A 23,802-nucleotide genomic window follows, 5' to 3' on the forward strand; every position below is an offset into this window, starting at 1 on the left:
TCAAAAATCATCCAACGTTTCGGCAATTTTTTGCCTTTCTCAAGGAAGTCTATAATATCAGAAAAAAGTAATATAAATAACACATAAAATATTCAACGACGTAGGCTGAGAAAAGAATAAGAATAAAGTCCACCCAGGACGTGAGGCTAAACATACACTAAGATAAAAAAGGGGGCTAGTGATCTATAAGTGAATAATAAGTGGACCTAGAACCCTCAAAAAACCGTATAAAAATAACTGGTATAACGATCTCCACCAAACTAGGACCTAAACCCATCTCCTGGACCACCACGAGGTGAACAGAACCACGCGACGTGACTGAGAAGGAATCCCGTGTAATTCCCATGAGACAAGTAACAATCAAGGCCACTGATTAGGACAAAAAAAGAGACCATATCTACCTTTACATAGGGAGTAGTAGCCAAGGTATGCCAAGAGCCGTCCGGCTCACACTTATAATATCGCTATTAAAGAAGGCAAGACATGAGATAACCATAAATATACGGCGAAACTCCATCCAAATATCAAAACACTATGGAGAATCCGCCAGTAAAGATCTACCTGTAGCTGTGTCCGCAGTCGGCATGTGTCTGATGATGACGGGAGGTAGTGTGCGGCTAATAGCCGAAAAGCTGGGATTAAATGCTGCAAAATGCTGATGTCATATCCGGTGTATACTCGCTAAGGGAGCCGAAACAAACCGAAGGCTAACGAAAGTGCGCGCCTGCGCAGATCACCGCTGAAGTCGGGAAACGATGAGAGGTCCATAGCCACAAATGCAAAGTCCGAGAATCACATGGCGCATGCGCAGTACGCCGCAAAATCCATACAGCATCATAGAAATCTATACACTCCGTGTATTAACACCTTAAAAAGGACATCATATAACCGGAGAAAAATAGGAAATATCTCTAATTATAAAGTAAGTATAACTAACCACAAAAAACATAAATAAGCGCACATGCGCATTCTGCAATGAAAACATCTAAATACAATAAGGGCCAGAAGCCACACTGTAATGATATCAGCTATGTTAGAGATCTATATAAAAAAATTAGTAAGCTACATGTAACATACCCAAACAGAGAAAAATCAAGGGAATACATGGACATGCCTAAAAAAAAAATATATATATAATGAATACCATATGAGATATAGGAAAAATGGTATATCTATATTAAGCACATACATCTAATAAAGAAGATAAAGATCATTAATCAATAATCCGAAGAAAATAATAGGGGTAGAGAGGAAAAGGGTGTCACCCAGTAGAAGAACAGCCTTCGAGAGAGATGTCAGTATCATGAAGGAATCTACAAAAAAGAAAAGAGACCAAATTATACATAATTAGTATAATACATACAATATATATCTTCCAGTAATGAAATCTCTAATGGAACTGCATAAATACATTCTATTTCTGCAAGGCATCATACTCTCTATTCATGGTGTTTGTCACCACATATCACCCTTATACTAATTTTTTTAAAGGGAACCTGTCACCTGAATTTGGCGGGACTGGTTTTGGGTCATATGGGCAGAGTTTTCGGGTGTTTGATTCACCCTTTCCTTACCCGCTGGCTGCATGCTGGCTGCAATATTGGATTGAAGTTCATTCTCTGTCCTCCATAGTACACGCAGGCGTATACTATGGAGGACAGAGAATGAACTTCAATCCAATATTGCCTGCCAGCATGCAGCCAGCGGGTAAGGAAAGGGTGAATCAAACACCCGAAAACTCGGCCCATATGACCCAAAACCAGTCCCTCAAATTCAGGTGACAGGTTCCCTTTAAGAAATGTATACTTGAATATTGGCCTATGTTGGGTAAAGCATATCTCTCGGTTCCTGAATTCTCCCTCCCTCCTTTATTGTGCTATAAGAGGCCTCAAAACATTAAAGATATGCTGGTGAGAGCCGACATCGGCTCAACTAAGATGGTGCAACGACAGTCCCTCTTGGCTACTCAAAGATGTGGTACATTCCCCGTTTGCATTGTCCACAGTGTTCGAATATCACCAAGGGGAACACCTTTTCTCACCCAAGATCTGGAAAACTTTTCCGTATCAAAGGTTTCTTTACGTGCAACTCTTCATTTGTGGTCTATTTAATCAAGTGCCCATGCGGTCTCGGGTATGTTGGGGAGACTACTCAGCATATCCGAGACCGCATATCCCAACACAAATCTACGATTAGGTGTCAACGCACGTTATTACCTGTTCCTGCTCATTTTGTCTCAGCAGGGCATACGGTTGCCCAGTTGAGATTTCAGGTACTCGAATGTGTCTCTGCCTCTAGACGTGGTGGTAACAGAGTCCAAAAATTGAAGGAGAGAGAGGCATTTTGGATATACAGGTCCTTCTCAAAAAATTAGCATATAGTGTTAAATTTCATTATTTACCATAATGTAATGATTACAATTAAACTTTCATATATTATAGATTCATTATCCACCAACTGAAATTTGTCAGGTCTTTTATTGTTTTAATACTGATGATTTTGGCATACAACTCCTGATAACCCAAAAAACCTGTCTCAATAAATTAGCATATCAAGAAAAGGTTCTCTAAACCAGAGGTCCCCAACTGCAGTCCTCAAGGCCCACCAATATGTCATGTTTTCAGGATTTCCTTAGTTTTGCCCAGGTAATAATTGCATCACCTGTGCAATGCAAAGGAAATCCTGAAAACATGACCTGTTGGTGGGCCTTGAGGACTGGAGTTGGGGACCTCTGCTCTAAACGACCTATTACCCTAATCTTCTGAATCAACTAATTAACTCTAAACACATGCAAAAGATACCTGAGGCTTTTATAAACTCCCTGCCTGGTTCATTACTCAAAACCCCCATCATGGGTAAGACTAGCGACCTGACAGATGTCAAGAAGGCCATCATTGACACCCTCAAGCAAGAGGGTAAGACCCAGAAAGAAATTTCTCAACAAATAGGCTGTTCCCAGAGTGCTGTATCAAGGCACCTCAATGGTAAGTCTGTTGGAAGGAAACAATGTGGCAGAAAACGCTGTACAACGAGAAGAGGAGACCGGACCCTGAGGAAGATTGTGGAGAAGGACCGATTCCAGACCTTGGGGAACCTGAGGAAGCAGTGGACTGAGTCTGGTGTGGAAACATCCAGAGCCACCGTGCACAGGCGTGTGCAGGAAAGGGGCTACAGGTGCCGCATTCCCCAGGTAAAGCCACTTTTGAACCATAAACAGCGGCAGAGGCGCCTGACCTGGGCTACAGAGAAGCAGCACTGGACTGTTGCTAAGTGGTCCCAAGTACTTTTTTCTGATGAAAGCAAATTTTGCATGTCATTCGGAAATCAAGGTGCCAGAGTCTGGAGGAAGACTGGGGAGAAGGAAATGCCAAAATGCCTGAAGTCCAGTGTCAAGTACCCACAGTCAGTGATGGTGTGGGGTGCCATGTCAGCTGCTGGTGTTGGTCCACTGTGTTTCATCAAGGGCAGGGTCAATGCAGCTAGCTATCAGGAGATTTTGGAGCACTTCATGCTGAAATGCTTTATGGAGATGAAGATTTCATTTTTCAGCACGACCTGGCACCTGCTCACAGTGCCAAAACCACTGGTAAATGGTTTACTGACCATGGTATTACTGTGCTCAATTGGCCTGCCAACTCTCCTGACCTGAACCCCATAGAGAATCTGTGGGATATTGTGAAGAGAAAGTTGAGAGACGCAAGACCCAACACTCTGGATGAGCTTAAGGCCGCTATTGAAGCATCCTGGGCCTCCATAACATCTCAGCAGTGTCACAGGCTGATTGCCTCCATGCCACGCCGCATTGAAGCAGTCATTTCTGCCAAAGGATTCCCGACCAAGTATTGAGTGCATAACTGAACATTATTATTTGATGGTTTTTTTGTTTGTTATTAAAAAACACTTTTATTTGATTGGATGGGTGAAATATGCTAATTTATTGAGACAGGTTTTTGGGTTATCAGGAGTTGTATGCCAAAATCATCAGTATTAAAACAATAAAAGACCTGACAAATTTCAGTTGGTGGATAATGAATCTCTAATATATGAAAGTTTAATTGTAATCATTACATTATGGTAAATAATGAAATTTAACACTATATGCTAATTTTTTGAGAAGGACCTGTACACACTGCAGACACTTCACCCATATGGGATGAATAGAGAGTATGATGCCTTGCAGAAATAGAATGTATTTATGCAGTTCCATTAGAGATTTCATTACTGGAAGATATATTATATATTGTATGTATTATACTAATTATGTATAATTTGGTCTCTTTTCTTTTTTGTGGATTCCTTCATGATACTGACATCTCTCTCGAAGGCTGTTCTTCTACTGGGTGACACCCTTTTCCTCTCTACCCCTATTATTTTCTTCGGATTATTGATTAATGATCTTTATCTTCTTTATTAGACGTATGTGCTTAATATAGATATACCATTTTTCCTATATCTCATATGGTATTCATTATATATATATTTTTTTGGAGGCATGTCCATGTATTCCCTTGATTTTTCTCTGTTTGGGTATGTTACATGTAGCTTACTAATTTTTTTATATATATCTCTAACATAGCTGATATCATTACAGTGTGGCTTCTGGCCCTTATTGTATTTAGATGTTTTCATTGCAGAATGCGCATGTGCGCTTATTTATGTTTTTTTGTGGTTAGTTATACTTACTTTATAATTAGAGATATTTCCTATTTTTCTCCGGTTATATGATGTCCTTTTTAAGGTGTTAATACACGGAGTGTATAGATTTCTATGATGCTGTATGGATTTTGCGGCGTACTGCGCATGCGCCATGTGATTCTCGGACTTTGCATTTGTGGCTATGGACCTCTCATCGTTTCCCGACTTCAGCGGCGGTCTGCGCAGGCGCGCACTTTCGTTAGCCTTCGGTTTGTTTCGGCTCCCTTAGCGAGTATACACCGGATATGACATCAGCATTTTGCAGCATTTAATCCCAGCTTTTCGGCTATTAGCCGCACACTACCTCCCGTTATCATCAGACACATGCCGACTGCGGACACAGCTACAGGTAGATCTTTACTGGCGGATTCTCCATAGTGTTTTGATATTTGGATGGAGTTTCGCCGTATATTTATGGTTATCTCATGTCTTGCCTTCTTTAATAGTGATATTATAAGTGTGAGCCGGATGGCTCTTGGCATACCTTGGCTACTACTCCCTATGTAAAGGTAGATATGGTCTCTTTTCTTGTCCTAATCAGTGGCCTTGATTGTTACTTGTCTCATGGGAATTACATTTGCTTCCTTCTCAGTCACGTCGCGTGGTTCTGTTCACCTCGTGGTGGTCCAGGAGATGGGTTTAGGTCCTAGTTTGGTGGAGATCGTTATACCAGTTATTTTTATACGGTTTTTTGAGGGTTCTAGGTCCACTTATTATTCACTTATAGATCACTAGCCCCCTTTTTTATCTTAGTGTATGTTTAGCCTCACGTCCTGGGTGGACTTTATTCTTATTCTTTTCTCAGCCTACGTCGTTGAATATTTTATGTGTTATTTATATTACTTTTTTCTGATATTATAGACTTCCTTGAGAAAGGCAAAAAATTGCCGAAACGTTGGATGATTTTTGATGTCTATTGTTCCTGTATATCGGCTGAGTGTTGAAGATAAATGAATAAAAATATCTTTTTTTCAAAGAAATAATTGAGCAATTGACTCTGAGTGCCGAAGGTTATTTCCTCTAATATATGACTATTTTTTTCCTTTTGGCACCAATATTGAGTGAGTGCGCCACTATTGACTGTTTGGATTATTATTAAAAAGATCATCAGAAAGGTCTTTGTACTGTCCCCTCATATATTTCTACATTAAAATAAGATCACGCCTTAGCCTTCGTTTTTCCAAACTAAATAGCCCCAAGTGTAATAACCTATCTTGGTATTGCAGACCCCCCAGTCCTCTAATAACCTTGGTCACTCTTATCTGCACCCGCTCTAGTTCAGCTATGTCTTTCTTATACACCAGAGACCAGAACTGTGCACAGTATTCTAAGTGTGGTCGAACTAGTGACTTGTATAGAGGTAAAATTATGTTCTCCTCATGTGCATCTATGCCTCTTTTAATGTATCCCATTATTATATTTGCCTTTGTAGCAGCTGCCTGACACTGGCCACTGAATATGAGTTTGTCATCCACCCAGGTCTTTTTCATTGACGGTTTGCCCAGAGTTTTAGAATTAAGCGCATAGTTATACATCTTATTACTTCTACCCAAGCGCATGACCTTACATTTATCCCCATTAAAGCTCATTTGCCATTTATCAGCCCAAGCTTCTAGTTTACATAAATCATCCTGTAATATAAAATTGTCCTCCTCTGTATTGATTACCCTGCAGAGTTTAGTGTCATCTGCAAATATTAAAATTCTGCTCTGAATGCCTCCTACAAAGTCCTTAATAAATGTTAAAAAGAAGAGGGCCCAATACTGACCCCTGTGGTACCCCACTGCTAACCGCGACCAAGTCCGAGTGTGCTCCATTAATAACCACCCTTTGTGTCCCTATTTTTTTTTCACCATTTAACTAAAAACTATACAAATTTTTAATAGCAATGTAATCATACTGACCGTCCATATAGCCATATGAGGGCCAAAGAACAGCCTTCATTTAGCTATACGGACGGAATAATACACATTTTATGGTTCTTGGAAGAAGGGGAGGATAAAACATATACTGAAAATCATCAGGTCAGGAGGAGTAATGGTCGAGTCTGATCCACAACACGAATGAGAATAGGACATACTCTGAATCTCAAGGATCAGACAATTTGAGCCATTTTTAAAACCGATGTGTGCATAGATCTGTACAACGGATGTGTGAGTATAGCCTTATTCTGCAGCGCCACAAAAATACTGCACGGAGAATCGTGCAACCACAGTTCAGGCAGCCAGTAGAAAAGGCAATGTTTTTTACTCGCTCACCGTATACATTGCTCTCAATGAAAGTTACGGTATTCAATATCCGCAGTGCCACTGCCTTTTATAGTAGGACAAATGCTCTAGCTAACCACTGTACAGCCCTGATTCTGACAATTATCACATCATCAGGATGGCTATAACAGGTCGACTTACTGGAGAAATATGCAGTGTAAAAAAATAAAACTTGGTTCCAAAGATATTTTCAGATTTTCGGGGAAACATGTTACAGCAAAAAGAATATAACACAAAATAATAGAATAATAAAAAAAATCTTAATACTAATTTTAATAATTGCTCAATTATGCCATTGTATCCAAAGCTCTATCCCAATGCAATTCTACTTACTATGTAATGTTACATTATATATATATATATATATATATATATATATATATATAATTTAATATCTTTAAAGGCCTATGGTGGTCTTAAAGTACCACTCCTGTGTTTTTTGGTTTTTTTTAGTTAAGCGCCAGAGTGGTGCTACTAATGTAAGTTCCCTGCCTCTAGTCTTATATTTACCAGCCGCCATCTTCAGCACTTTCTCCTGGCTCTAATAGACTTATGTTCAGTAGTTATTTCCTGATCGCTCCAGCAAAAACTGGCGCAACTGCTGTAGACTGAGCAGAGCGGTGCTGAGAACAAATGAAGACTGCGGCTGGTGAGTATAAGACTAGGGGCAGGGTACTTAGACTAGAACCGCAACAGCGCTGCAATAAAAATAACACTGGAGTGGCACATTTCCATAAATAGCTTACCTAGAACTGTTCCTCAGTACTGCTGCCAGAAAAAACAGTCTCCAGGCAGGGATGACACCTAACATTTCAGCGCCCCCTTCGCAAGAGGAAGCGACTACAACAGAGGTGGTCGGATAGGTGAATATCTGTTTTTTCTTATTTTCAGATTAACATGGGACAATGTTTTAAAACAATAAAAAGCAGTAAACACATTTACAAATAATTATTAGACACTACCTGACAGGGAAGAAAAATAAAAAGTTTAAAGTGAAAATAGAATTTAGTTTTCTATTACACCCAGATATGTAGATGAAATACTGTGTGAAATGATCAGTAGCAGTAGTAGCTGTGCGACGTGAGGTGCGAATTGTGTGCAGAATAGACAAACCAGAGCTGGCACAGAACTCACGTCACTTTAGAAATCTGTAGCGCCAGACATTGCTCACAAGAGGTGCAACATTTTTATAAGGTATGTCACACACAAAATTATTTTTTATTAATGTTTTTATCTTTGTCTTCAATAAATACACATCGTCTGCATTGATCTATGTTATGATCTAAAAACTACCACCACCTGGACACAAGTACAGTTGTGTGAAAGTGTTTGCCCCCTTCCTGTTTTCTTATTCTTTTGCATGTTTTTCACACTTAAATATTTCAGATCACCAAACAAATGTAAATATTAGAGAAAGATAACACAAGTAATCACAAAATGCAGTTTTTAAATTAAGATCTTTATTATTAAGGGAAAAAGAAATCTAAACCTAAAGGCCCTGTGTGAAAAAAACTAAAGCATACGAATGTCTGGTTGATGAGGGTAGCTTGGCTATTAGGCCAGGATCACACATGCGAGAAATACGTCCGTGTCTCGCATGTGAAACCCAAGCTCTGGCGCCGGCACTTGGGAGCGGAGCGTGCAGCTCCATGTGTTCCTATGCGGCCGCACGCTCCGCTCTGGAGTGCCGGCCCCAGAGCTTGGGTTTCACATGCGAGACACGGACGTGTTTATCGCATGTGTGATCCCGGCCTTAGCTTTAGGTTAGGGAGATCACTTAGTACTGAGCCTGAGTTCTTGGAGCTGGGTGAGAATGGCTTGTGATGTGCTGTCTGCCCGCTCAGGGGCTCGGCATCTGCTGGGTACCTGGAAAGATAAAACGACATCAGTTCACTACAGCATAAAAAAAGTAAACATATTATAGGCTGACACTGTGTGCACAATTATTAGGGAATTTGTATTTTTAATGATTAATAGTGATGAGTGAATATACTCGTTACTCGAGATTTCTCGAGCATGCTCGGGTGTCCTCCAAGTATTTTTTAGTGCTCGGAGATTTAGTTTTTCTTGCCACAGCTGAATTTTTTACATCTGTTAGCCAGCATAAGTACATGTGGGGATTCACTAGCAACCAGGCAACCCCCACATGTATTTATGCTGGCTAACAGATGTAAATCATTCAACTGTGGCGCTAAAAACAAAAACTCAGAGCACTAAAAAATACTCGGAGGGCACCCGAGCATGCTCGAGAGATCTCGAGTAACGAGTATTTTCGCTCATCAGTAATGATTAATTTTATTGTTGAACAACCACAGAGCTGTCAGTCAAATAAAAAAAATTAAATAAGAATATAACGTGGCAAAACCTTTTATATTTACTGGTGCTCAAGTAGGGTCCCAGACCTTTACAATAAGCTGAATGAAGACTTGGCACACAAACGGATGAAAACAAAATTAATGTGGTCCAAAGTGATATAAATCTACAAATTCAGTACAATGACCTAAAACGATTCGGTCATACAACTGCGACCTTCATGAGTGTACTGACTGCTTATATCCTATGTTTAGAATATATAAAGAGGCCCGTCAGCGTCCTAGGGCTTTTATAGGAGAAGGTATAGTTGGAGCTTAAAGTAGGCCGTTTTGTTCAATCGGTATTGTATTAGAGTTCTTATGGGTCATGCTATCCACCATTTGTCCTAGGACGCTGACGGGCACTTTGGACCACATTAAAATTGTTAAACTTTTCATCCGCTTGTGTGCCAAGTCTTCATTCAAATTAGAAAATTTAAACCCGAATCTCAAAAAATATAAAAGTGAGGTTTTGTCTTTCTAAGGGCTCTTTTCCATTTGCGAGAACCACATCCGTGTCTCGCATGTGAAAACCAAGTTGGCACCGGCACTCCAGAGCGGAGCGTGCGGCCGCATAGCAACACATGGAGCTGCACGCTATGCTCCAAAGTACCGGCACCAGAGCTTGGTTTTCACATGCGAGACACGGACGTGTTTCTCGCAAATGGAAAAGAGCCCTTAGGAGAAGATCTATGTGTGAATAATTATTTGGCAACTACTAGTGTTCAAAAAATGTAAAACATAACTGTTCACATCTAAATTGTTTATTTTCATCTGTAAAGGCTTGCTCATAAGAGTGTATAAATTGGATGAGTGCAATCTGATAAAAAAAAAGGGATAACACTCGGACCAATGTCATTCAATGAGGCTGTGCAGATCTGCATTTTATTTCTCAGCCATATTCAGAACACACTTGGTACGGGTGACTTGTGCTTCACTCCCATCCATGCGGCTGGGGGGCTGTGTTGTGTGCGGGCCATGGGATGGGGCGGCTGTGCATGGTTGGACATTTATAAAATGTGATCAGCACAAACATTTCCCCCCAAATATCCAGTTGAGGAGATTGTTATTATTCCAGGATCTATTGTAACATAAAGGGATTGTCCCACAAGTAAAGTACATTTTAGGTTCTTGAGAATCATGCTTTGGGCGGTTCATGGAAGATGTTCAGGATTTTTGGCTTGGTTCATGGTCTTAACTTTGTGTATTCATTTATTTTCCTTTCATTCCTGAACAAGGTCAAGGTTTGGCTTAAGATTCTGACATAGGCAGCTGGCTAATTAACCCTATGTTATTGTACTTTTATCTAGGGAATGTGGGGCAGAAAAAAACTTTACACTCCACTTTATTTTGTATTGTTTTACCTGTTTTACCCTTCTGGATGAGAATAGAACCAATTTTGTTATACGCTTGTGTGACCACAGCCTTCGGCCATATTCATACTTTCAGTATTTGGTCGGTTTTTTACCTCAGTATTTGTAAGCCAAAACCAGGAGAGGAACAGACAGAGGAAAAGTATAACAGAAACACATCACCACTTCTACATTTATCATCCACTCCTGGTTTTGGCCAAATACAGGTGCAAAATACTGATCAAATACTGAATGTGTGAAAGAAAAGAAACAACTCAAAATGTACAAAATACATTTCTGACATTTTCCAAAAAATATCAGTGACCAGAATAGGCACCATTCTTTTCACTTACAGTCATAAGCCTTCCATCCATGGAGTCTGTCTCTTGATCTGTTGACGATCGACATTTTGGACAGCCTCCCAGACTCTGTTCAAATGTTCAAAGAGGTGTACTGGTTTCCTTCACCGTAAATCTCCCATTTAAGAAGGGCTCAAACATTCTCAATAGGGTTTAGGTCAGGTGAGGAAGGGGGCCAAGTCATTTTTATTTCCTCTTTAATGCCTTTGCTGGCATTAGCTAAGGCACTAGCCAAGCAGTGGAGAATTTGATGCACGAGATGCAGAACTGTCCGGCATAACAATTGTTATTCTTGAAAGATGCACTTTTTTCTGCACCACAGCTTGAAGAAAGTGTAATCTAAAAACTGGAAGCAGTCCATCAAACCAAAAAAGGTCCAACACGAACATCTTTAACAATACGAGCCCATAGCAGTACCCCACATCCACCTTGCTGGCGCCTGAGTCGAAGTGGAGGACTGTGCTCATTACTGATCCAGCCAAGGGCTTGTACATCTGGTCCATCAAGAGTCATTCAAATCAGTCCATAAAACCTTTAGAAAAGATCAGTCCTCAGATACAGTGTGGGAAATAAGTATTTGATCCCTTGGTGACTTTGTAACAAACAATCTTTAATTTTAAGGGTAAATTAATTTTAACATTGACATATAGAATATCAAAATTAAAATCCAGAAAATCACATTGCATAAATTATATACATTTATTTGCATTTTGCAGTGAGAAATAAGTATTTGATCCCCTACCAACCATTTAGAATTCTGGCTCCTAAAGAGCAGTTAGACGCTCCTAATCAACACGATACCTGCATTAAGGACAGCTGTCTTACATAGTCATCTTTATAAAAGACTCCTGTCCACAGACTCAATTAATCAGTCACACTCTAAACATCTACAACATGGGCAAGACCAAAGAGCTTTCTAAGGATGTCAGGTACAAAATCATAGACCTGCACAAAGCTGGAATGGGCTACAAAACCATAAGTAAGATGCTGGGTTAGAAGGTTGGTTGTACTAGTAAGAAAAGGGAAGAAATACAAAATGTCTGTCAATCGACATTGATTTGGGGCGCCATGCAAAATTTCACCTCGTGGGGTATCCTTGATCATGAGGAAGGTGAGAGATCGGCCTAAAACTACATGCTGGGGACTTGTTAATGATCTCAAGGCATCTCGGACCACAGTCACCAAGAAAACCATTGCTAGCACATTATGCCATAAAGGTTTAAAATCCTGCAATGCCCGCAAGGTCTCCCTGCTCAAGAAGGCACGTGTGCAGGCCCCTCTGAAGTTTGCCAATGAACACCTGTATGTTTCTGTGAGTGATTGGGAGAAGGTGCTGTGGTCAGATGAGACACAAATTGAGGTTTTTGGCATTAACTCAACTCGCCGTGTTTGGAGGAAGAGAAATGCTGCCTATGACCCAAAGAACACCGTCCCCACTGTCAATCATGGAGGTGGAAACATTATGTTTTGGGGTGTTTCTATGCTAAGGCCACATGACTACTTCACTGCATCAATGGGAGAATGGATGGAGCCATGTACAGTAAAATCCTGAGTGACAACCTCCTTCCCTCCGCCAGGACATTAAAAATGGGTCATGGCTGAGTCTTCCATCAAGACAATGACCCAAAACATACAGCCAACACAACAAAGGAGTGGATCAAAAAGAAACACATTAAGGTCATGGAGTGGCCTAGCCAGTCTTCAGACCTTAACCCCATAGAAAACTTAAGGAGGGAGTTGAAGCTCCGAGTTGCCAAGTGACAGCCTTACAATCTTAATGATTTAGAGATGATCTGCAAAGAGGAGTGGACTAAAATTCCTCCTGACGTATGCACAAACCTCATCATCAACTACAAAAAACATCTGACTGCTGTGCTTGCCAACAAGGGTTTGCCACCAAGTATTAAGTATTGTTTGCCAGTGGGATCAAATACTTATTTCTCACTGCAAATGCAAATACATTTATATAATTTATACAATGTGATTTTCTGGACTTGATTTTTGATATTCTATCTCTCAGTGTTAAAATTAACCTACCCTTAAAATTATAGACTGTTCATGTCTTTGTCAGTGGGCAAACTTACAAAATCAGCAAGGGATCGAATACTTATTTTCCCCACTGTATTTCTTGGCCCAGTCTTGACATTTCATCTTATATTTCAGCCTTGTCTCTGAGCACTGAACCTCTTGTTCTGGTCTCTTCAGGGAGGTTGTAGTTCTGGAATATAACTTGATTTTTAAACTTGTGCACTGCCTGTAAATTAGTGGTGCTCAGGTAGGTTCCAACACCATAACCATATACAATAAAACCTGGCACTCAACTTTTATGTCTGGAAATATATTTTATTTTCAGCAACGAAACGTTTCGGTCCCAAAAACTGGACCTTCATCAGTTACTGAAAGTGCAAAATAAACAATGCACAAACAAAAAATAAAATAAAAATTTGAACAGAAACAAAGTATATACAATACTGGGCATCCAGTGTATAACAAATATAGCAATTCAGTTACTAAAAGGTACAAAGACAATACCGAACCGACCAATATTGGCACAATGCTACTTCGGATGGTAAGTGGTTAATCTATAAAAAGTGTGGAGGTAATCACATACCGTGATTATGCAGAGTTTTTAGAAGAGATGTGCCCGTATGGGCAGACGATAGGTAGGGACTGTAACAGAGGATTAAGTATATGAGTGGTGGGCCAGGGGAATCGTGGTACAGAAAGAACGAGTCATACCAGTAAAGATGCAGGGTAATGGTCTGTATGGCTGCATGGGCAGCATCCTATTAAAGGGAACCTGTCACCCCGAAAATCGCGGGTGAGGTAAGCCCACCGGCATCAGGGCCTTATCTGCAGCATTCAGTAATGCTGTAGATAAGCCCCCGATGTTACCTGAAAAAGGAGAAAAAGACGTTATATTATACTCACCCAGGGGCGGTCCCGCTGTTGGTCCGGTCGGATGGGCGTCTCTGGTCCGCTGCGGCGCCTCCCATCTTCTTTACAAGACGTCCTCTTCTGATCTTCAGCCACGGCTCCGGCGCAGGCGTACTTTGCTTTGCCCTCTTGAGGGCAGAGGATAGTACTGCAGTGCGCAGGCGCCGGAAAGGTCAGAGGCCCGGCGCCTGCGCACTGCAGTACTTTGTCTGCCCTCAACAGGGCAGAGCAAAGTACGCCTGCGCCGGAGCCGTGGCTGAAGATCAGAAGAGGACGTCTTGTAATGAAGATGGGAGGCGCCGCAGCGGACAAGAGACACCCATCCGACCTGACCAGCAGCGGGACCGCCCCTGGGTGAGTATAATCTAACGTCTTTTTCTCCTCTTTCAGGTAACATCGGGGGCTTATCTACAGCATAACAGAATGCTGCAGATAAGCCCCTGATGCCGGTGGGCTTACCTCATCCGCGATTTTCGGGGTGACAGGTTCCCTTTAAAGTATATAACGCAGGGAGTTAGATAAAAAGCATTTTGTCTATAAGACCCCGTGGAGTGTGTAAGCACCTTGCCGTGCAGGGATGGCGATATCGACGCGGTGTCCACCGCTAGTCAGACATCCTTAGGGAAGAGAGTGCGCCATATATAGTCGCAGCCATCTAAAAGCCGCTAACCGGAAGTGGGCGTGTCTGGCGCGCAGTGCAGCGAGGTCATGTACGTCATCACCAACATGGTGGTGCGTTCCAGGGGGCAGCATATGCGTGTCACGTCAGGAGGCGTGTCCCATAGAAGGAGGTGCATTCTAGTGTGCAGCCTCTGAGCCGTCCGACCGGAAAGGGATATACCCGGCGCGTCCTAATACAGATACCGGCCTGGGACATCATCACCAACATGGTGGTGCGTTCCAGGGGGCGACGCTTTGCGTGTCACGTCGATAGGTATATTGAATAGGGGGAGGTGCTACCTTGTATGTAGCGGCATAGTGTCAGTTAGACAAAGGTGTCTTGTCCCAAATAGGTATAAATGTAGCATATAGGTACGGTGATTATAAGGGAACATGCAGTGAGGCACTGGTAATAAGTCAGGCACTGGTAATAAGTCACATACACAGAAAAAGAAGTATCTATATGGAAAAAATGTATACAGATATTGTGGAACATATTCAGTGAGAGGATGTACCGGAAGGCAGTATTACGTTCACTTTGCTGAGACAGTGCAGGTGAATAGAAGGTGAGCCGCCATACTAAAGTGAGTGCCACATTGAAGAGTTCTGGATCCAAGAATCAATAAAGGCGATTCTAAAATAACAGACAAAGGGAATAATTAGCATACATATGACAAAAGGCAGAATGACAAAGCAATAAATGGTACAGTTATTCAGATAAATGCTAACAAATCATAATCCCTGTTTAACCCTTTAGGTGTCAGGGTATCCAAGGTGTGTATCCAGAACGCCTCTCGCTTCTTTAGAAGCGCAATTCTATCACCTCCCCCCCCCCATCGTTGTGGGGGAATTGAATCGATCACTTGGTATCTCAGCTGTGAAATGGTATGGCCGTGAGTGGAGAAATGATGGGGAACTGGCAAAAGGAGATTATTGCAGCGAATGGTAGATTTGTGCTTAGATATCCTGTCTTGCACTGGTTGGGTGGTTTCCCCGATATATAATAGGCCGCATGGGCATTTGATAAGGTAAATGACGAACGACGACAGGCATGTTTAATAATTTTTGATCTCAAAGCTTTTACCTGTGTGTGGATGTTGAAAGGTATTGCCTTTCTGCACATTCCCACATTGTGCACAGTGTAGACACGGGAATGTCCCCATTCTGGGATGTGACAGGAATCTAGATTTTGTAGGCTGCGTGGGACCAGAATCCGCCCTGACCAACGTGTCCCTAAGATTTCGTGGTCTTTTAAAACATGGGAGGAAAGGAAGCTTAAATTCCGGAACTGTGGGGTATGCTATTGAGAGTAGAGGCCAGTGTTTTCTAATGTGCTTGTGGAAGATAGAGGTGACCGGGTGATAGACATGCACAAAAGGGACCCTTTTTCCCTGATCTCCACCCCGGATGCGGGGAAGGGTTTTTTTTGTTCCTCTAAGACGCGTTCGGGGTAACCGCGTTGGTGGAACTTAGTGGTCATATCCCGTAGTTGTCGGTCCCGTAGGCTTTGGTCAGAGACAATGCGGCGTACGCGTTGGAATTGTGATCTAGGGACACAGCGTTTGACTGCTTGGGGGTGAAAACTATCAAAGTGCAGGACGCTATTGCGGTCAGTGGGTTTTACATGGAGGTCAGTGGTCAGACGGCCCTCCTCATCCTTAAGAACCGTAGAGTCTAAAAAACTTACAGACCCAGTATCATGGGTTATAGTAAACCTTATGCCCGCCACACATGCCTGTCGTCGTTCGTCATTTACCTTATCAAATGCCCATGCGGCCTATTATATATCGGGGAAACCACCCAACCAGTGCGAGACAGGATATCTAAGCACAAATCTACCATTCACTGCAATAATCTCCTTTTGCCAGTTCCCCATCATTTCTCCACTCACGGCCATACCATTTCACAGCTGAGATACCAAGTGATCGAATTTCTGGATACACACCTTGGATACCCTGACACCTAAAGGGTTAAACAGGGATTATGATTTGTTGGCATTTATCTGAATAACTGTACCATTTATTGCTTTGTCATTCTGCCTTTTGTCATATGTATGCTAATTATTCCCTTTGTCTGTTATTTTAGAATCGCCTTTATTCATTCTTGGATCCAGAACTCTTCCATGTGGCACTCACTTTAGTATGGCGGCTCACCTTCTATTCACCTGCACTGTCTCAGCAAAGTGAACGTAATACTGCCTTCCAGTACATCCTCTCACTGAATATGTTCCACAATATCTGTATACATTTTTTCCATATAGATACTTCTTTTTCTGTGTATGTGACTTATTACCAGTGCCTGACTTATTACCAGTGCCTCACTGCATGTTCCCTTATAATCACCGTACCTATATGCTACATTTATACCTATTTGGGACAAGACACCTTTGTCTAACTGACACTATGCCGCTACATACAAGGTAGCACCTCCCCCCATTCAATATACCCATCGACGTGACACGCAAGGCGTCGCCCCCTGGAACGCACCACCATGTTGGTGATGACGTCCCAGGCCGGTATCTGTATTAGGACGCGCCGGGTATATCCCTTTCCGGTCGGACGGCTCAGAGGCTGCGCACTAGAATAAACCTCCTTCTATGGGACACGCCTCCTGACGTGACACGCATATGCTGCCCCCTGGAACGCACCACCATGTTGGTGATGACGTACATGACCTCGCTGCACTGCGCGCCGGACACGCCCACTTCCGGTTAGCGGCTTTTAGATGGCTGCGACTATATATGGCGCACTCTCTTCCCTAAGGACGTCTGACTAGTGGTGGACACCGCGTTGACATCGCCATCCCTGCACGGTAAGGTGCTTACACACTCCACGGGGTCTTATAGACAAAATGCTTTTTATCTAACTCCCTACGTTATATACTTTAATAGGATGCTGCCCATGCAGCCATACAGACCATTACCCTGCATCTTTACTGGTATGACTCGTTCTTTCTGTACCACGATTCCCCTGGCCCACCACTCATATACTTACTCCTCTATTACAGTAACTACCTATCGTCTGCCCATACGGGCACATCTCTTCTAAAAACTCTGCATAAGCACGGTATGTGATTACCTCCACACTTTTTATAGATTAACCACTTACCATCCGGAGTAGCATTGTGCCAATATTGGTCGGTTCGGTATTGTCTTTGTACCTTTTAGTAACTGAATTGCTATATTTGTTATACACTGGATGTCCAGTATTGTATATACTTTGTTTCTGTTCAAATTTTTATTTTATTTTTTTTTTTTCTGTGCATTGTTATTTTGCACTTTCAGTGACTGATGAAGGTCCAGTTTTTGGGACCGAAACGTTTCGTTGCTGACAATAAAATATATTTCCAGACATAAAAGTTGAGTACCAGGTTTTATTGTATATGGTTATGGTGTTGGAACCTACCTGAGCACCACTAATTCATAGGCAGTGCACAAGTTTAAAAATCAAGTTATATCTCCTTTACTTGATTGCACGGCATAGATGGCTACATCCTCCGATATGTTCTCGTATAACACGGAAGAATCTTCCAATATTTTGGCACAATCAACTCTTTCATGCGATTTTCTCAAAAGTCCACCGCACGAGACACGTGGTCGGGATCTAGAAAAAGCACTCCGGCACCAGGTTAGCATCGAGCTCCATTGCGCCACCCTATCCGAGTATCTAAGGGTCAATACTGATTATTGTTCTAAATATATACAAATTTTTAATAAATGTTCTTTTGACCTGATGTGGAGTTCCTACACAAGAAGATTGAGGCCAACGTAGCAGAGATCCGAAACATCGAAGCACAACTGACCTCAGCAGGGACACCAGAGGAGCTCAGCGCACTCAAGGCACAGATCCAGACACGAGTGGAACAACACAAGAGAGATACTGAAAACCGAAAAAGAAGCAAGTTCTCCAGGGATACCATCGACTATGAACAAAATCAAATCTATCAATGGCACAACAGCTCCTCCACAAGACGTCCACCCCCACGGAATCCAAGATTGTCAACAGACTTCTCCACCTCGGGATCCGATGCGGAACGGGACGCACCCTCCACCAGCCAGGCTCCTTTTTTAGGGCAAAGGCGCCGGTTTCCACAAAGAAAACGAGGCGGGGGCGGCAACAAAAACGACAACACGGACAGGATGCGGGTGACGCGCTCCATGGTATGGAATCACTGGTGATTAATATTTCCTCTAGGTCCCTGGGCATTGCCGAACTGAGTGTGTTACAAAAAGGCCTCTCTTTCTGCCCCTCATACAAATGTCAGACTTTCCAATTAGAGATGGACTTGCAACGCTTTTTTCACCTCCTAAGACTGAAGGCATACTTTTCCACTACACCACCTCCCCCTCCTGACATAGGTGCTTCCAGCAACCCACTATCTATTACTCAGTTAGGGTTGAGGTGTAAGAGTAATTTCCGTCCACCACAGGGATCACACGCCATAGAGACATTCATTAGTTTTGTACATAAGTCCTTCCTCTCTGCAGCATTCGACACTGTGGATCATCAGCTCCTCCTCACTATGCTCCGCTCCATCGGCCTCAAGGACACCGTTCTCTCCTGGTTCTCCTCCTATCTCTCTGACCGATCCTTCACTGTATGTTTTGCTGGTTCCTCCTCCTCTCACCTTCCCCTTACTGTTGGGGTTCCTCAAGGATCAGTCCTAGGCCCCCTACTCTTCTCGTTGTATACTGCCCCTATTGGACAAACAATCAGTAGATTTGGTTTCCAGTACCATCTCTATGCTGACGACACCCAATTATACACTTCTGCTCCCGATATCACACCGACCTTTTTAGAAAACACCAGTGATTGTCTTACCGCTGTCTCTAACATCATGTCCTCCCTCTATCTGAAACTAAACCTGTCAAAAACTGAACTCCTCGTGTTCTCTCCCTCTACTAACCTACCTTTGCCTGACATTGCCATCTCCGTGTGCGGTTCCACCATTACTCCAAAGCAACATGCCCGCTGCCTTGGGGTCATCCTTGATTCTGACCTTTCATTCACCCCCTACATCCGATCACTGGCTCGCTCTTCTTACCTGCATCTCAAAAACATTTCTAGAATTCGCCCTTTTCTTAATTTCGACTCTGCAAAAACTCTGACTGTTTCACTTATTCATTCTCGTCTGGACTATTGTAACTCTCTACTAATCGGTCTCCCTCTTGCAAAACTCTCCCCGCTCCAATCTGTCCTGAATGCTGCAGCCAGGATCATATTCCTCACCAACCGTTACACCGATGCCTCTACCCTGTGCCAGTCATTACACTGGCTACCCATCCACTCCAGAATCCAGTACAAAACTACTACCCTCATCCACAAAGCACTCCATGGCTCAGCACCACCCTACATCTCCTCCCTGGTATCAGTCTACCACCCTACCCGTGCCCTCCGCTCCGCTAATGACCTCAGGTTAGCATCCTCAATAATCAGAACCTCCCACTCCCGTCTCCAAGACTTTACACGTGCTGCGCCGATTCTTTGGAATGCACTACCTAGGTTAATACGATTAATCCCCAATCCCCACAGTTTTAAGCGTGCCCTAAAAACTCATTTGTTCAGACTGGCCTACCGCCTCAATGCATTAACCTAACGATCCCTGTGTGGCCTATTTATAATAAAAAAAAAAAAAAAAAAGGTTCCTCGCATCATGTTCTCATACACTTTATGCAGTATTAGCCCTCTGTGTCTGTACTGCTACATACTTAGGCAGGTAACTGGTTCATGCAGCTTTACATGAACACCTGAGCCTTACACTATAGCTGGTCCGAATAACTAAAGCAATTGTTACCATCCACCTCTCGTGTCTCCCCTTTTCCCCATAGTTTGTAAGCTTGCGAGCAGGGCCCTCACTCCTCCTGGTATCTGTTTTGAACTGTATTTCTGTTATGCTGTAATGTCTATTGTCTGTACAAGTCCCCTCTATAATTTGTAAAGCGCTGCGGAATATGTTGGCGCTATATAAATAAAATTATTATTATTATTATTATTATTATTCCTCGACATGCGTGACGACATTGAGAAAGGGAGATTATTCTTCCCTCCCAATTTGTCCTCCATCGAAAGACAGGCTCTCAGATCCCTCAGGGAGGACGACAGTCTGATAATCAAGCCAGCAGACAAAGGAGGTACCCTGGTGGTAATGGACAAATCCATGTACCTATCAGAAATTACGCGACAGTTGCAGGACGAGTCAATATACACCAAACTTAGTAGAAATCCCACTAGTGACATTCAAACTAAAATAGGGGCAGTATTACAAAGATACTCCACGATAGGGATCCTTGACCCCAAAACCATTGATTTTTTGACAAAAAAAGAATCCGGTTATACCGGTTTTTTACATTTTACCTAAAGTCCATAAGAACTTGCAGATTCCCCCGGGCAGACCGATAGTGGCATCTACCGAATCCATTCTGTCTCCACTATCCATTTTTTTGGAGAAAATCCTCACGCCTTTGATTCAGAATACCCCATCCTTTCTTTTAGACACGGGGGCCTTTTTGAGCAAAATTCAAGCTATAGGCACTATACCCCCTCAGACAATTCTGGTTACCATGGATGTGAAGGACCTATACACCTCGATTCCCCATATAGAGGGTATTAATTCAGTCCACCATTTACTAACATCTGCGGGTCTGGATTCTAACAAGATAAACTTATGTGTGGATCTTCTCACTTTGATTCTGTTCAATAATCATTTCCTTTTTCAGGATCAGCTCTTCCTCCAGGTACGCGGGACCGCCATGGGTTCCAACGTCGCGCCCCCGTACGCTAATGCTTATATGGCACATTTTGAGGAGTCTGTCATCTATAAGCATCCGCTCTTTATTTCGCATATCCTCTATTGGACACGGTATATAGATGACATTTTCTGCCTATGGGGGGGCACGTTGGAATCCTTGGAGGCATTCTTCACGTTTTTGAACGGAGCATGGCCGGGCATAAGGTTTACTATAACCCATGATACTGGGTCTGTAAGTTTTTTAGACACTACGGTTCTTAAGGATGAGGAGGGCCGTCTGACCACTGACCTCCATGTAAAACCCACTGACCGCAATAGCGTCCTGCACTTTGATAGTTTTCACCCCCCAGCAGTCAAATGCTGTGTCCCTAGATCACAATTCCAACGCGTACGCCGCATTGTCTCTGACCAAAGCCTACGGGACCGACCACTACAGGTTATGACCACTAAGTTCCACCAATGCGGTTACCCCGAACGCGTCTTAGAGGAACAAAAAAAAAACCCTCCCCGCATCCGGGGTGGAGATCAGGGAAAAAAGGGTCCCTTTTGTGCATGTCTATCACCCGGTCACCTCTATCCTCCACAAGCACATTAGAAAACACTGGCCTCTACTCTCAATAGCATACCCCACAGTTCCAGAATTTAAGCTTCCTTTCCTCCCATGTTTTAAAAGACCACAAAATCTTAGGGACACGTTGGTCAAGGCGGATTCTGGTCCCACGCAGCCAACAAAATCTAGATTCCTGTCACATCCCAGAATGGGGACATTCCCGTGTCTACACTGTGCACAATGTGGGAATGTGCAGAAAGGCAATACCTTTCAACATCCACACACAGGTAAAAGCTTTGAGATAAAAAATTATTACACATGCCTGTCGTCGTTCGTCATTTACCTTATCAAATGCCCATGCGGCCTATTATATATCGGGGAAACCACCCAACCAGTGCGAGACAGGATATCTAAGCACAAATCTACCAATCGCTGCAATAATCTCCTTTTGTCAGTTCCCCATCATTTCTCCACTCACGGCCATACCACTTCACAGCTGAGATACCAAGTGATCGATTCAAATCCCCCACAACGACGGGGGGGGGGGGGGGGAGTTTGTGATAGAATTGCGCTTCTAAAGAAGCAAGAGGCGTTCTGGATACACAGCTTGGATACCCTGACACCTAAAGGGTTAAACAGGGATTATGATTTGTTGGCATTTATCTGAATAACTGTACCATTTATTGCTTTGTCATTCTGCCTTTTGTCATATGTATGCTAATTATTCCCTTTGTCTGTTATTTTAGAATCGCCTTTATTGATTCTTGGATCCAGAACTCTTCCATGTGGCACTCACTTTAGTATGGCGGCTCACCTTCTATTCACCTGCACTGTCTCAGCAAAGTGAACGTAATACTGCCTTCCGGTACATCCTCTCACTGAATATGTTCCACAATATCTGTATACATTTTTTCCATATAGATACTTCTTTTTCTGTGTATGTGACTTATTACCAGTGCCTGACTTATTACCAGTGCCTCACTGCATGTTCCCTTATAATCACCGTACCTATATGCTACATTTATACCTATTTGGGACAAGACACCTTTGTCTAACTGACACTAGGACGCGCCGGGTATATCCCTTTCCGGTCGGACGGCTCAGAGGCTGCGCACTAGAACACACCTCCTATGGGACACGCCTCCTGACGTGACACGCATATGCTGCCCCCTGGAACGCACCACCATGTTGGTGATGACGTACATGACCTCGCTGCACTGCGCGCCGGACACGCCCTCTTCCGGTTAGCGGCTTTTAGATGGCTGCGACTATATATGGCGCACTCTCTTCCCTAAGGACGTCTGACTAGCGGTGGACACCGCGTCGATATCGCCATCCCTGCACGGTAAGGTGCTTACACACTCCACGGGGTCTTATAGACAAAATGCTTTTTATCTAACTCCCTACGTTATATACTTTAATAGGATGCTGCCCATGCAGCCATACAGACCATTACCGTGCATCTTTACTGGTATGACTCGTTCTTTCTGTACCACGATTCCCCTGGCCCACCACTCATATACTTAATTCTCTATTACAGTAACTACCTATCGTCTGCCCATACGGGCACATCTCTTCTAAAAACTCTGCATAATGTGATTACCTCCATACTTTTTATAGATTAACCACTTACCATCCAGAGTAGCATTGTGCCAATATTGGTCGGTTCGGTATTGTCTTTGTACCTTTTAGTAACTGAATTGCCATATTTGTTATACACTGGATGTCCAGTATTGTATATACTTTGTTTCTGTTCAAATTTTTATTTTATTATTTTTTTTGTGCATTGTTTATTTTGCACTTTCAGTGACTGATGAAGGTCCAGTTTTTGGGACCGAAACGTTTCGTTGCTGACAATAAAATATATTTCCAGACATAAAAGTT

General features: G+C 42.8%; 1 protein-coding gene across 1 annotated transcript in view; it reads right to left on the bottom strand.

Moving 5' to 3' along the window:
* Window positions 1–8,678: 8,678 nt before the first annotated feature.
* Window positions 8,679–23,802, bottom strand: part of LOC138637737 (uncharacterized) — a 383,106-nt gene continuing 367,982 nt past the window's right edge. The window contains exon 52 of the mRNA XM_069726649.1: window positions 8,679–8,828. Coding sequence (XP_069582750.1) covers window positions 8,736–8,828 — 93 coding nt within the window. The 3' untranslated portion in view covers window positions 8,679–8,735. The remainder of the gene's footprint in view (window positions 8,829–23,802) is intronic.

The sequence above is a fragment of the Ranitomeya imitator genome, chromosome 5 (genome assembly GCF_032444005.1).
Source record: "Ranitomeya imitator isolate aRanImi1 chromosome 5, aRanImi1.pri, whole genome shotgun sequence".
In the NCBI taxonomy this organism is placed as follows: domain Eukaryota; kingdom Metazoa; phylum Chordata; class Amphibia; order Anura; family Dendrobatidae; genus Ranitomeya; species Ranitomeya imitator.